The 14,146-nt window shown below is 42.0% G+C and overlaps 2 protein-coding genes across 2 annotated transcripts; both read left to right on the top strand.

Annotated features, from left to right (window-relative positions):
* Nucleotides 1-1,107: 1,107 nt before the first annotated feature.
* Nucleotides 1,108-6,190, top strand: ddias (DNA damage-induced apoptosis suppressor). Its single transcript, XM_084353704.1, has 5 exons — nucleotides 1,108-1,576; nucleotides 1,777-1,938; nucleotides 2,081-2,189; nucleotides 2,741-3,039; nucleotides 3,131-6,190. Exons 1-5 carry the CDS (start codon nucleotides 1,455-1,457, stop codon nucleotides 4,893-4,895), a joined length of 2,457 nt encoding a protein of 818 aa, XP_084209830.1. The 5' UTR covers nucleotides 1,108-1,454; the 3' UTR covers nucleotides 4,896-6,190.
* A 3,704-nt stretch (nucleotides 6,191-9,894) lies between these two features.
* On the top strand, nucleotides 9,895-13,582 carry LOC311256848 (uncharacterized protein; the record flags this gene model as incomplete). Its single annotated transcript, XM_084352226.1, has 3 exons — nucleotides 9,895-10,081; nucleotides 10,599-10,738; nucleotides 10,834-13,582. Exons 1-3 carry the CDS (start codon nucleotides 9,914-9,916, stop codon nucleotides 13,580-13,582), a joined length of 3,057 nt encoding a protein of 1,018 aa, XP_084208352.1. The 5' UTR covers nucleotides 9,895-9,913.
* Nucleotides 13,583-14,146: the final 564 nt, after the last annotated feature.

The following is a 14,146-nucleotide window of genomic DNA, read 5'->3' as shown; positions in this document are numbered from 1 at the left end:
GGTCAAATTGACCCAGTCTGTTTTGACTACTAACAAAGCATGAGGTATAAAATGATCACCAATTTTTTTTGTTTCAACTTTTTAGTGAACATATATCTTACATATCTAACATATATTTTACACTTATTTTTGTAATGTATGCTATGATAGACCTCATTTACATAATTATACCTAATTTTTTAGTAAAAAAAAGCAGAAATTCTGAATTATTTTCACTAGGGTTATGATCACAGGCACACAAGTAGTAGCCCCATGTAGGTATATCAGAAGTTGTGATGAAATTAGGTTTACACATCTGTAGCTTTGAAGTTGTGTATGTGTGTGTGTGTGTGTGTGTGTGTGTGTGTGTAGCCCCATGTAGGTATATCAGAAGTTGTGATGAAATTAGGTTTACACATCTGTAGCTTTGAGGTTGTGTGTGTGTGTGTGTGTGTGCGTGTGTAGCCCCATGTAGGTAGATCAGAAGTTGTGATGAAATTAGGTTTACACATCTGTAGCTTTGAAGTTGTGTATGTGTGTGTATGCGTGTGTGTGTTGCCCCATGTAGGTAGATCAGAAGTTGTGATGAAATTAGGTTTACACATCTGTAGCTTTGAAGGGTGTGTGTGTGTGTGTGTGAGAGAGAGAGAGAGAGAGAGAGAGAGAGAGAGTGACAGTGAGTAAGAGGTCATTGTGTACGTGTGTGTGTGTTCATTGTGCTGGAAAGTGCAATAGTGTGACCCATTGCACCACTAAATGTGGCCGGGTCAAATTGACCCGGGAAGACCGCAGATGCTATAAATTTTAATAAAACACACATAATTTTTAAAAAATAGTCATAATTAATGCTACTTGCAAAGAGCATAATATGGAGCCATTCGTGTAATTTTAAGGCAATTATATGTAAGAAAACCAAAGTTCTGACATATTGACTTTTGAAAGCGAGTCAAAATGACCCGAAGACAACAGGAGGGTTATTTAGTTATTTTTGCATTTTTACATTTTTTACACTTTCAGACACAAATTTAGACAGAAAAAGACAATGAAATATTCTTATCATTAAGTACATACATACAAAAACGTTTTCAAGTGTTTATAATAATACAATTCCCACAGATTTCGCAGAGAAGTCGTTTTTCTTACACGGCCGATCTACTGTTTCAGTCCCACACCAATAGGTGGCGGTAATGCGCCTACAAGCGGGCAGGCCGACCGCCGGTAAATCAAAACAAGGAGAAGAAGCACTTGTATCAGCCTGTTGACGAGACCAAAGTTCATGAGTAGCTATAAATTGGCCTTTTTAGTTTGTTTTTAAAGCTTTGAACCACATTTAGTTCCCTGCTTTTTAAACTAATTGTTAGTTAAGGGGTTGCTGCTGTGATAACTGTGTTGATATGACTCTCCTGCGTATTGTGAGAAGTCTCAGTTAGCTTGCTAGCGTTAGCAGCGGGCAGAGAGAGCCACAGACAGACTTGATGTCTGTGAGACGGGCTCTGGTGGACTGTGTTGTGTTGTCTGTCCAAGATGCCCGCCTGTTTTATCCCTGCTGTAGAGGCTGTTTATCGAGGATTGATGTTGAACAGCAGGATACGACGAGGTAACAACACAAACAACCAACGGCAAAGACTCATTTGTGTGATTTGTAAACATCTTGACGGTGACTAATCTGCAAGTTGTGCGACGTCACTGAAAAATGAAAAATTACTACTTTGTTATGTCATGGCTGTAACTGAAATGCAAATCCTCCTCCTCCTACTCACTGACATGGACATATGTTTATCTGTCTCTCCACCACAGATGCAGGTGTTCCAGGTGTGGCTACAGCTGTCTGAGAGACCAGGTTGATCACAGATATCGTCTCTCACTGAAGGTGGCCCGGGACAGGTGTATATTTGGAGTAACAGTATTTGGAGCCTGCTTGAACCCTTTCTTTGGCATTCATGCAAGTGGTTTACAGAGGTGAGCACGGAAAATGAGTACACAGAATGTACTACAAAGCAATAGTTGAGGTTAGCTAGGTAACTTTAGGTTCAACCAGTATCAGTGTTGCACGTGTAAAAAGCTCAACTTGTGGATTTCTGTCGTGTCTGTAATTTTGTAGGTTAGTGGAGGACTTGGATGGACCAGTCGAAGCATCAACCAGATCCACATTGTTGCTGAAGTCTGTCGAAGACTGTTTCATTGGCAGACATTTCATCTTTGGTTTAAAGGTACAATTGCGATTGGGTATTGGATGTCTAAGTGAGTTATGCTTGTACCAATACAAGAAATTTGATAGGTTAGTTTCCAAATAGAATTTTGTGTGTTCCCAGGGATTTGTGTAACAAAATCCTCTGCAAATCCAGATATTTCACAAGATAAGTAAGATCTGGAATAACAAAGTCAGTATTATTCATCCTTTAGGAACCATGAATGTCTGTACAAAATGTCATGGCTTTCCATCATGTAGTTGTTCAGATATTTCAGTCTGGTTGACTCACTAGCTGACAGACCGACATTGCCATTCATAGTCATGCTACTAGCCTGGATAAAAATAATTCTAAGGTATTTGTATCAAGACTGTTTGTTAATGTTTAAAAAATGTACTATTGGCCGATATATTATCGGAGTTTGAACACACAATTGTCAATATTGGTATTGGCCTCAAAAATCCAGTTCTGGTCAGGCTATAACCATACATATTTAAACAACATTTACAAAATTTGATGTTTACCTCGCCATCTTATTCTCAACCATCCCTGCTCTTGTTTGTGTCCTTCAGCTGCCCGAAACAGAAAGTGGGCCTTGGTTAAGAGGGCCTGTTTGGAATGGCTCCAGCACCAAAGACACGCCTCACTTTATCGCCAGTCAGATGATTCTCCCCAAAGCTACAGGCCTGGGAGGTTGCACAGTGGTCAGTTACTATCAGATCCTTCTTCAGAAAGCTGCATCCACTGATCCCAGTAAAACCTCCGGACCCCCAGCAACAACCCTGCTACTGCTTGCACGTCAGTCTCCGGCCAGAAGCTTCAACGATGGCACACTTTGTGCCTCAGGTCTTTTTTCCCAGTCACTGCTAAGGTAATGACTATAAGATGTGTCAGGTGGTGTCACTGCATAAATTGTTCACTTTCGTGACATTTCTTTACAGTTGCGTTTTACTTTATCCTAGATCACAAGACAGCACCCTTACTCCAACACCTCCATGGCAACAATCACTAGGACTCGTGACTTCATCAGCGGAGCAGGAGGAAGGATGCAGTTCCCAGGACAGTGGCGATGATAACAGTCGACAGACAGACTTTAAAACACCACATCGTGCACAGACAGTCTGCCTGGAGGACCATAAAGTCACAGAGGAGAAGGTGCTGTCACCTGTTCTGTCTTTGGAGTGCAGTTCTTACAATCATCCATTTGCCAAATACCCACACCCGTCCATTGAGGAAGCTGTTGGAAAGAGCCCCACCCTGAACACATGGTTCAGTCCCTCCCCACCTGGCCACAACAGCTCCAAGGGGAAATGTTTTTCGACCAGACAAGTCAACAAAACCTTTTTGCCAAGCTCTTTGGCTTGGGAGGATTTGCCTTTCTCTGAAAGTCTTACTGAGTTTTTGTGTGAGGAAAACAAAGATTTAGACATTGTTTGTGAAACAAAGCCACACCATGTGCAAAATCACAAAGAGACGGCAAGAAACAATCTGGAAATCAGATCACAAGACAAGAACTTATCAGTCAGCTCAACTTCTGTTCGTCAAACTAACACAGAGATAACAGACAGCAACTCACAGATGTTACCGGATATCACTTATTCACCTGCACCGAATGGAGGTGGCAAACATGATTTATCTGAGCAGGTGTGTAAGAATCCTGTTGGATGTCTAAACAAGAGTCAAGCAAGAAACATTTGTCTCCATGAGTGTAATCAGGAAGACGAGAAAGCTAGTTCGCTGTCTTTTGAAAACGAAGAAGAGCAGCTTGAAGGGGATGCCTACGATTGTTCAGCAGACCTCTTCAGTAGCTCTCTCATGACCGATATGAACTCAAACACACTCACCACACAAGAAGAGACTGTCAGGACAAACACAGAAGTTTGTCCCGTGCGTTCAACACCAGACAACCAGAGACCGAAACATAATAAATGCATTAACAGAGACAGTTTAATTCCACTAGGCACACAAGATCTTGACTTCATCCCTCCCTCTCAGTCCACCCCGATTGTAAAAGTAGCTGTTGTATCAAGATCACCTGCCTCCTCACATGGAACCTGGACTTTAGGTCAAGATTCTTGTGCTTTTAACAGAAATCTGCCTGAATTGGACAGTAAAAAGGCAGCCAAAAACACCACTCCTCTTAGTAGATTTAACTGTGTCGGTGCTAACCAGCTAAGCCACTGTGACAGAGAGTCTACAAAAGAAAACCAGGTGTGGGGGACGACATCCAGCAAACACAGATTTACACCAAAAAGGAGATTCTGGAAACCAGACAAGCATAAAATCCATATGCTGGCTCAGCAACACCCGAGGGTCCAGAAAGAGGCTTTAAAGACAGCCTCAACAGGAGGGATCAACCACAAATGTGACTCAAGTGCTTGTGATGTGACTGTGTGTGAGTATGAAGCCAGTGAAGAGATTGTTGTTCCTCCCACTCCCGCTGTTAAAACACAACAGAGTGTGAAGCTCAGAAGAAGAAGGCTGACTGACGACGGCAGCAGTACTTTGGGTTTCACTTGGGAAGGGCAGCAGGGAGGTGGAGTTAAATGTAAAAGAACTCTGTTGGATCAAACTCTCACATCATCACAGAGAGATCTGGTACAAACAGGAAATAGTGACAGTGAGACTGTTGCTAAGAGGAGTCTGGATGCATCAAGTTGTTACATCCTTGATGACGAGAACGAGGCTTGCGATTGGTCCAGAGATCTGTTCTCTGACTCGGTCTGACAGATTCTGTTACAGATTGGACTTTAATTGTTCCAAAGGTTTTTCCTGAATGCATTCGCCTCTGACGGAACAAGTTAGACCTACCTTTGTGTTGTAAAGAGTAGCACTACTGCCGCTGCTACTGCTGGCAGCACTGTTGCCGGTACTCCAACTCTCTGATGAAATATCCAAGAATAGACCACATACAGAATATTATAACACTTAAGATATGAGAGAGGCTGTTGAAACATGAGAAGCCTTACCTCCCCTCCTTCTGCTATTTGCACATTTAACAGTCCAGCTGCTTCACATACAGTCTTCATTGACAAACATTTACAGTAGAATGAGTTATACTAAATCAGAGTGACTACAGCAGCAAAAGTGGGACAACTCTTATTAATGTCTGGTTTCAGAATTTGAATTTGAAATAAAGAATCTCCTGGACACGTGTCACATTTACATTTTTTGCTAACAAGCTATCAAGTTATCGCTCATTTGACTGTAACCCTGGCAACAATTCTCAGTCTGAAAGCATACATTGTCACTGTTAACACCTGTTTTAAAAACACTAGCAACAGGAGGTGGTACACAATTTGGAGTTTAAATTTAAATTGATGTTTCCTTTTTTTCACATCTTTCAGTATTTTATTACTATTTCAATTTTTATTTGCGCTTACCTTTTCTACAGGCTACTTTGTCTCTGCTGCTGCAACATTTGAATTTCCACTCTGGGGATCAATAAAGGATTATGTTATTATAGAATTACTTCACTACCCTTTATTTTTTTGCATATTTTTTCCTATAGGGATATATTTATTTACTTGCGAATTAAAAGTTGAAACAACAATAACAAAAAAATTACTAGAAATCCCAGGCATGCAGTAATAATTAAAAAATGAACAAAAACATTAACATGTATACAGTATTGTCACTCATGGTGTACAGGACTGTGTATTGAATGATTAATAATTTATTTTACTGTTTTCAAAACTGTTGGCATTTTCACGGATTTTGTAAAATGTGGTCATTTGAAGCAATTTGTGTGAAAGCAGTGAAACGTGTTTCACATTTTGGTCCTCATAAACTTCTGGTTCACTGAAGAGGTTCCACAATGTGACTTCAGTTTTGACCAATGAATGCCAGAAATCAACAAAAACTGTAAACAGTGACTCAACTGTGTTGTAAAGGCTTTTTGCTGCTACTGTCATTTTCTCTTACCCTGACTGCTCTCCATTGGATTTACTGTAACTTAATTTGTGTATGATTGGGTACTGCTGCTAAATCCAAGGACCATTGCAAATTAAAATATCTTTTATATCAGACTTTTATTTAATTTATTTATTATTTATTATTATTTTATTTTTCCTTTTATTGATAGATAATATGTACTGAGAGGAAATTATAGAGGAAAAAGAGGAAGGACATTGCCCCTTAAATATATGATGTGCATCACAACCCCAACTAGATGCTCTGTTGCTCTGGAATGCTCCCCAGTCTAATTTGAATCACTCTGCTGCCAGGTACTTCTGCCGGCAGCCGAGTCCTTAAGCTGACCCGCTGTCCTGTGCTACTGTGTGTGTTTTCGCTGAGGTGTTAATGCAGCGATGAGTGTGTACCGTGCCATGCCAAGGAGCTAAGAATAGTGTGATACCAAATATCATGACTACAATGTTCTGGATGTGTGAGTGAGCTGGTTGCAAGGTGAAGATGATGTTACATGTGTAAAAATGGAACTGGGACAAGAAATAAACAGCTGGACCCTCATACTGTATGTGTTGCAGAAGCAGGGTTGGTATGTAGTCAGCTGGCGTGTCTGGCCCGATGTTTCAGCATGCTATTTAATGGTTTTTATTTGAGGTGCCATATGTACATTTTTAACATCGAAGCTATTCTCGGAGGACATCTGTGATTACACAGGAGGACAATTTTGTCAATATATCATGGCCATTTACTGACGGCTGAGAAAGGCAGCGTGCAGGGCGTTTCCAAGGATGGCGGGCTAAGGTTAGATGTTGGTCCAGACTGAAATATCTCATCTACATATCGAATTGGCAGACATTTTGATAAAACACATGTTTATGTATGATACCCAGTGGTTTAATGACCCTGACTTTTCCTCTACTAATGCCATCATTTGGGCAAAGTTTCAGTTTGTCCCTTAGTAGTCCTTTTACTTTTCTGTTAACTTTTGCCAGAAAAGTTGAGTGCCTAAAGGCAAAGCATTTCACATTTCCACATAAAAATGTTTAAGAATTTTGTTGCACATTTGTTGAGTTGTTTACTTATATCATCCCCAAAATTTTCCAACAATGTTTAAATCCGTAATTTTATTCAAGGTAACAGCTCGTTTCAAATGGTCGCCTGCCAACAGCGTCATGTGCTTTTTTCCCTCCCTAGTCAAGTAGGTCACAGTACTGCAGGACACGCCTGCTACATGATACACCCTTGAAACAGTCGCAGTTTGGTTTGGTTTAGGCACAAAAATGGCCTGGTTAGGTTTAAGAAAGTTTGAGTTAGAATAAGTCAGAAAATCCAGGAAGTTTCTCTCGTGTCTATAAGGGTGAAGATCAACCCTTCTCTTTCTAGTCGCTCTGACTTCCAGGAAAATACAAGAAAAAACAGGTGCTAATGTTATCTGTGGCTATTTCATTAGAATTTAATGTGAACGAACCATGGATTTATTATCCACATCTGTGAACATGGTTTCTGCGTGAGTCACATTTTCATCAGCAGCCGTGGTTAACAATGAAGACAGTCATGACTCCATGCGACTTCTCAACGTTATCAAACACTGTCTTTTGTTGTCATTTGGATTGAATTTCATACTGTGTACTTGTACAAACGTCTTTCAGTATAAGTACTGTAAAAGCCACTGAGCTATGTTACACCTGTGAAGAGCACCAGTCCCTAAATATGATGCAAATTATGCAAAATACCGGCCAATGTGCAGTGTTGTTTACCGTGCTTCTGCTGGCAGAGACATCATGTTGAATCCTTCTCATACATGCATGCCTGTGCAGAAAGGATGAATGTGTACCTTGTGCTTGCAGATACAGTAGTACAGAAAGTTAGCTTTGGGAGTACTCAACCACTTAAAGCTGTGTCGTTTTGATATTTGGTGTGTGTCTGCCCGAGATGTTTGGCTGCAGTCGCTTCAGTAGTAAAAATAGTAAATATAACCTCGAGTGCTAGTTTATATAACCACCAGGAGTGTCAGTTCACACACTTTGGGCAATTAGCCCATTCCGGGTTTATAAGATTTGAGTATAAAGACCTGCCTGACGGTGGTGCTAAAGGGAAATACCCAGGCACCGGAAAAATACCTTAGTGTGAGTGTATTACAGGGCAGGTTGTTGGCATTGGCTGTTTTTTCTGACTTTTTCCTGTGTGATTCTGATTAATTTCAGGGTTTTTGCTACTATAGCTCTTTGAACTGCCCTTTTAGCTGTCTTATAAATACAGACCCAGAGCCTGATATGTTTCCAAATGTTGCAGCTGTGTGTGCCGAGGGAGACCCTCTCTACTTAGCAACTGGTACAGTACGTGAGCTATGTCACCAATGGAAATACTCAAAGCCACTGTCTCTCCAGGAAACACCATGTACTTTGTGTGTCTGCCTGTCATTACTGCTTATTGTATAACTGAATTTATATCATCCGTCGTCTGTAAGGGGCACGGGGTGCTGGAGCTGATCCAAGCCGACCCTGTATAAGTTGCCATTTCATCACAGAAACGTTCAAACTCCATACCAAGCCGGGTCTCGAACCCATGAGCTGCGATCATCATCATCATCATTTATTTTTCATAGGACGGTGCATCTGAATTTTTAAATTACATGTTTTTGTTTATTTTTTTTGGTTTTGGTTCACTCCAGGGACCCCAAATTTTGTTAAGTATTTTTAATTAAATTGCATTCTGACACAATATGTCTATGTGGCACACTAAGATATTTAAAGCACCATTGTACATTAATAAATGTATTACTCTCACACCATAACATTAGGCAAACCACACTATATGACCAATATGTTATGTTCTGTATTAAAAATTACAAATGAGTTTGAAGTCTTAATTTTAAAGTAAACATATAAGCCTCTTTTAATGTTCTCTGTCAGTGTTTTTAATGGGTAGTATACCTAAAAAGGGCATCTATGTGTTTTTATATACATATTTTGCATTAATATATATGATGTGCAAGTTTTTTTTTAGCACCAAAATTAGTCAAATTCGTAACAAGTCATTAACTTGTTCATGCCATAAGACTCATAGAATTAGGTCACGGTGTGATAGTGCGTGTTGAAGTAGTGTTTCCATTGCACAGTTTCCAGGGAAATACTTGCGTGGTGGGCAGCTCGTAGGATGGCTGTAACATCAGAGTACCGTACATATTAAGAGGCATGACAAGCACATGGTGTGGAAGGGTGGAGAGATGGCTTAGTATGGAGTTGTCAACAAAGCGTCAGCCGGTGGGCCGTCTCATAGTCCTGATACTGGAGAAGCTTCCTCTCGTAGAATTAGAGCAGATAGACATGATTAGACAGACGGATGCACTGCTCTGTAAACTGTGGGTTGAGGCGTTTATTCCACTTCCAGTCCCCACAGCTCACACTCCCTGCAGTGTTTCTATTAACTATTATGTAATAGACCCCGACCTTTGACCTTCCTGCAGGAGAAAGACAAAAAGGGAAGCTTCCATAGAGAATCAACTCATTATGAATAATTCTGATTATTTCAAGCATGAATGACAGAGACTGTCCTGTACTTAATTCTTCTTTCATAAGAACAATTTGGTAAAAAAAAAAATTGTGCATTTCAAAAAATGCCTTTCCTCGTGCCAACTTCTCGTGACGTGAATAGAAACGTTGGATCTACTATCTCCAGTTCTGTGGTCTCCCGTTGGTGCTCTGTGGGCTGGTCTCAGACCCTCTCCATAACGGGCCATGGAAATTCTGACGTTAGACCCCAGCGCTTCTTATAGGCACCTGTCCTTCCGCGTCACGCCCAGCTCCCAGTATGAAAAGCGTGTGATTGTTTTCCGAATGAGAGTGTGCGTAGACTGGCACTATATAGCTACCATGTCGTTTCCTTTCTCCATTCAACTGCAAGGAAGACACTGGCAGGACACTGCACGCTGGGAGCTTCACGCTGCTCACTGCACACCAGAGGATAGTAGGAGTTTGTTGCTCTGCTCTCAATATAACATGGAGGTAAGAGAATATTTATTCCTACTTGATGGAGATGATCTAGCAGTCTGTACAACTGCAGTGACTACTGTGACTTTATGTTAACTAATAAGTCAGGTTTGCTAAAACTTTGTGCTCAAACTACAATGTAGTTACAGAAAACTGGTAAACTTTGTAAATGAATGTCTCTACATGATTTAAACTGTTGCGCAAAAGAGAAGACGCCTGTTTTTACACATTTATTGGACATTTACGCTCATTCTGGCAGGAATATGGACATAAGGTTCTAATCAGTAGAAACATTCACTGCCTTGGAAACTCTAAACACCTGTTATAGTTTTGAGTAGCAACCTATGGTGCATGTCAGGTCTATAAAGCAATCAGAAAACCCTCAGATCTGTTCGACCCCAATAAAAGTTAACACTGAAAAGACAGACTATTACAGTGGAGCGCATTTGGGCTTGATCAAGTGCTCTGCCTCTGTTAAATCTTGTCATCTGAACAGCGATAACTGCTATTGACTGAGCTCTGTACTCTCCAGGTGGCACCTTGTGTCAAGAAAGCTGGTGGCCACGCAGCATCCCTGTTGGCATGTCTGAGCCTCCAAAGAGAAAAAGCTCAGTTCTGTGACTGTGTGGTCAGACAGACACAGAATCCAGGTCAGCTCTACCCTGCACACAGGTAAGCAAAATAAACTGGTTTCATCCTTGGTGTCATTCTGGTTTGTATAGCATGTTGAATGTCTTATGCTGCATTGCCTGTCTTTGCTCCTGCAGGTGTGTCCTGGCAGCTTCTAGCCCGGTGTTCGCATCTATCTTGTCCTCTGCTGGTGCCCTGGTGGAACTGCAGGCGTCATATCTGTCTGGCTCTGTACTGGGTCTTGTTTTGGACTACATTTACACAGGGGCCTTGCCACACACTTGTAGCCAGCAACAGTATTACAATCTGCTCACTGCTGCCCGCCACCTACATATGGATGAACTGCAGGAGGCTCTGAGGACTCAGGTTAATCCTGCACATGATACAAATGCATCCACAGAAGCTGAAGATCAGTCATATGAAGACACTGAAAATACTTACAGTAGAATGGTGAACACTTTTAGTAAGTACCTGCCATTAGCAGACACTTGCAGAGAAAATTCACTGGAGAGAGAGGCTCAATGTTCTGATGCAAGCCCTTTGAGTAATGTCAGTACCAGCTGTATTGCACCTGAAAGCAGTGAAAGTAGTGTAAATACAGGTATCTGCAGAAAAATAAGTTGTCCGACACCTCAGGATTTGATTCAGAGCACCGTTGAAGTGCACAGGGTGTCCAGAGTGGACAAAGATGTGCAAAGGGATCCGTTTCATTCAGCTGGCACTGTAAAACCAGAGAGTTGGCAGATGAACACAGAGCAGGAGCTACTGAGAACAGCTGAAAACAGGACAAGCTTGTATTTACTCCACACTTCTGAGGTGCAAGAGGAAGTGGCTGGCAAAGAGAAGACACTGAAAAGTAAAGCAGAGGTAAAGCAAACTCAGAGAAAAGAGGAAGACGAGATCTGTCACTCCCCACTTCTTCGTTTCTCAACCACCCAGCTTAATGGGAATGATCCTACCTCACAGTGCTCCTCCACATCGTCTCCCTCATCTCCACGTCCATGCTGTAGTGCAGTGCCCGTTATTCGTCACAGCAGTATAGCCACTATGGCAGAAGTTTCTACAATGCCTCCTTACCATCCAGTGTCCCAGGCCTCAGTCAACTTCAGCAGGCCCCCTGACTCACAATCAGGAAGCACAGACAGTGACAGAATCGTTGAGAGTATTACCTCTAAACTCAAAAGACATTATAGGGCAGAGATTCAGGATTACAGAAACAAGAGTTGGGAGCATAATGATAGTTCAGATCAATGTGCAAGAAGAGATTCATGTCCCAAATCTAATGCAGATCAATCTGAGATCCTAGAACAGGATTACCCCAGCAGCAATATGGATCATGATGAACATATGGGCAATGGATTTACCCACATCACAGATGATAAGGATCACCCTGCTCATTGTGATTCATTTCAGAATAAGAGTCACACAAATCATCTCAGGAGTGAATCCATGCCAACAATTAATGATTGCAGCAGTTTCTCAGGAGGATCAGAGAATAAATCTGATCTCAGTCTTGATGATTTCCCCTCCAAACATCAGCGACTGGATTGCTCTGTTTGCCACAATATCACGATGGCAACTGCAGCGGAAGAGCCACAAGGTCAGAGAGCTGCAGTCTCTCTTCCTGTGCAAGATCCAGAAACAGGAAGTGACCCTCACCGTGAAGATTTGTGTCCTGAGGGAGTAGCGAAAGAGGAACACAGTTATTCAAGTTGGTGTCAAGCTGAAATAGATGGACAGGACAGCCAATGTAACCTCTATGGACCTAAGAATGACTGGTACCCAAACTTGCAAAGAGCTGAGACGGGCTCAAAAGATGCTGCCTCTAGCCAATGTGAACATGACGACAAAGACACAGCTACGGAAAACGATAATGGACGCACATATCTGGAACATGAGAACCCAGAGCCACGCCAAATTTTTACCATGCCTCTAGACAACAACACGTCTGACCCTACGCATAATTTTGTTTGGCAGTCATACCGTGGACTTCTTCATTATCACTGCCTACCCCAGGAGGACTCATACTCATCACACCAAGACTCTGATCACAAACCATCAAGCCCCCCTGGTCATTCAGACCAGTCCAGTGATGAGGAGGAGGTTGGTACTTTTGCAAGTCCAGGTCTCAGTCCTCTGAGGCAGCACTTTGCTTCTACAGACCAGATTCTTCTGTTGGACATTAGCACCAAACCCTCAGAGTTGCTTGTGTCCTCCAGGCACAGATGGGACGAACAAAAGAAATGGGTTTCATTCCATCAGGAGGACACATCTGGAAATGGTCTTGGGGATAATAATAGAGAGCATGAAGCAACATCTGCAGCAGGGGTTGCAAAGAGAAAAATCAGAGCTAGGGCCAGAAATGGGACTGAAAGTTGTGATGATGCTAAGACTAAACCTTGGGTTGGAGAAACAAATGTTGAAGTAAGAACATCTGTCGGTAGAGAGCAAAGCAGGCCAGGAGCTGAGGTCATACATAAAGCTGGGGTTGTGGAGGGTGAGAGCCAGCCCACTACCATGACAGTCTGTTCTACTCCTAGTGAGTTAGACTCTGTACAAGCCCCTGTGCCATCTACCTTGTCTGTCTGCATGCCTTCTACCCTTTCAGCCAGAACGCCAACCAATATATCAGCTCATCTGTCAACTCCTGCCCACCACCCTTTCCAGTGCTCTATGTGCGACCGTTCCTTCAGCCAGCGAGGCTCTCTGAATAGACATGTGCGGAGCCACCTTGGCGTACGGCCCTTCCCCTGCCCTCGCTGCCCCATGACCTTTTCACGCCAGTACCGTGTCTCAGAGCACATGCGTGTTCACCAGCGCTGTGTCATTGGCAGTGATTGTCAAAAGCCAACTGCCTCTTCAACTGAGAAAATGCCTCAAAAGTGACAGTGTCATTCGCTCTCAGGATTATGAGAAGTGACTTCCATGACGGGCGGATATATGGAAGACGATGAGGACTTTTTTAAGGTAAAGTTCTGAGATGAGGATCAGAGATGGAACATGACCTATGAAGGCAGTCATAGAGTTGTCATAGCGTTGAAAGTACATAATCAGAGACTGCATGTTTAAGATGCTCTGTATCTGCTTGATGTTTGAGGAAGTATATAAAATACAATAGTGGAGTTCACCTTGAATTCTCTCAATGTTGGTAGCAAATTTTTGGTCAGACTGACATTCTGACTCCATTCCATTCAGTCTTCTACAGTGTACATGTTTAATAGGCACCACGTTACTCATGATGGCTTCAGTCACAGTTTCGAAGGTTTTGTATAATTGTTGCCTGTCAAGTGTCATTATTAAGGCTCATATTCTCTGTTCAAACTGTTGACTGTTTTCATGACGTGTTATTAATGACAATAATCAAATGATAGATTTTCCATTCCTTTATTTATGCATGTCATTGTTTCCCTTTGTTCATGGGATACTGTATGGTGTGTAATTCAAATTAGA

Source organism: Pagrus pagrus, assembly GCF_965226575.1.
Source record: "Pagrus pagrus genome assembly, chromosome: 1".
In the NCBI taxonomy this organism is placed as follows: domain Eukaryota; kingdom Metazoa; phylum Chordata; class Actinopteri; order Spariformes; family Sparidae; genus Pagrus; species Pagrus pagrus.
The sequence above is the reverse complement of the archived record's forward strand: the minus strand, read 5'-3'. Positions and strand labels throughout refer to the sequence as shown.

Bases quoted from the DNA above. Each gene is read 5' to 3' on its own strand.
- ddias (XM_084353704.1), top strand. From the start codon at position 1,455: ATGTCTGTGAGACGGGCTCTGGTGGACTGTGTTGTGTTGTCTGTCCAA. The intron at 1,577-1,776 runs GTAACAACACAA...TCTCCACCACAG, and splicing joins GAACAGCAGGATACGACGAG to ATGCAGGTGTTCCAGGTGTG. The intron at 3,040-3,130 runs GTAATGACTATA...ACTTTATCCTAG, and splicing joins TTTTCCCAGTCACTGCTAAG to ATCACAAGACAGCACCCTTA.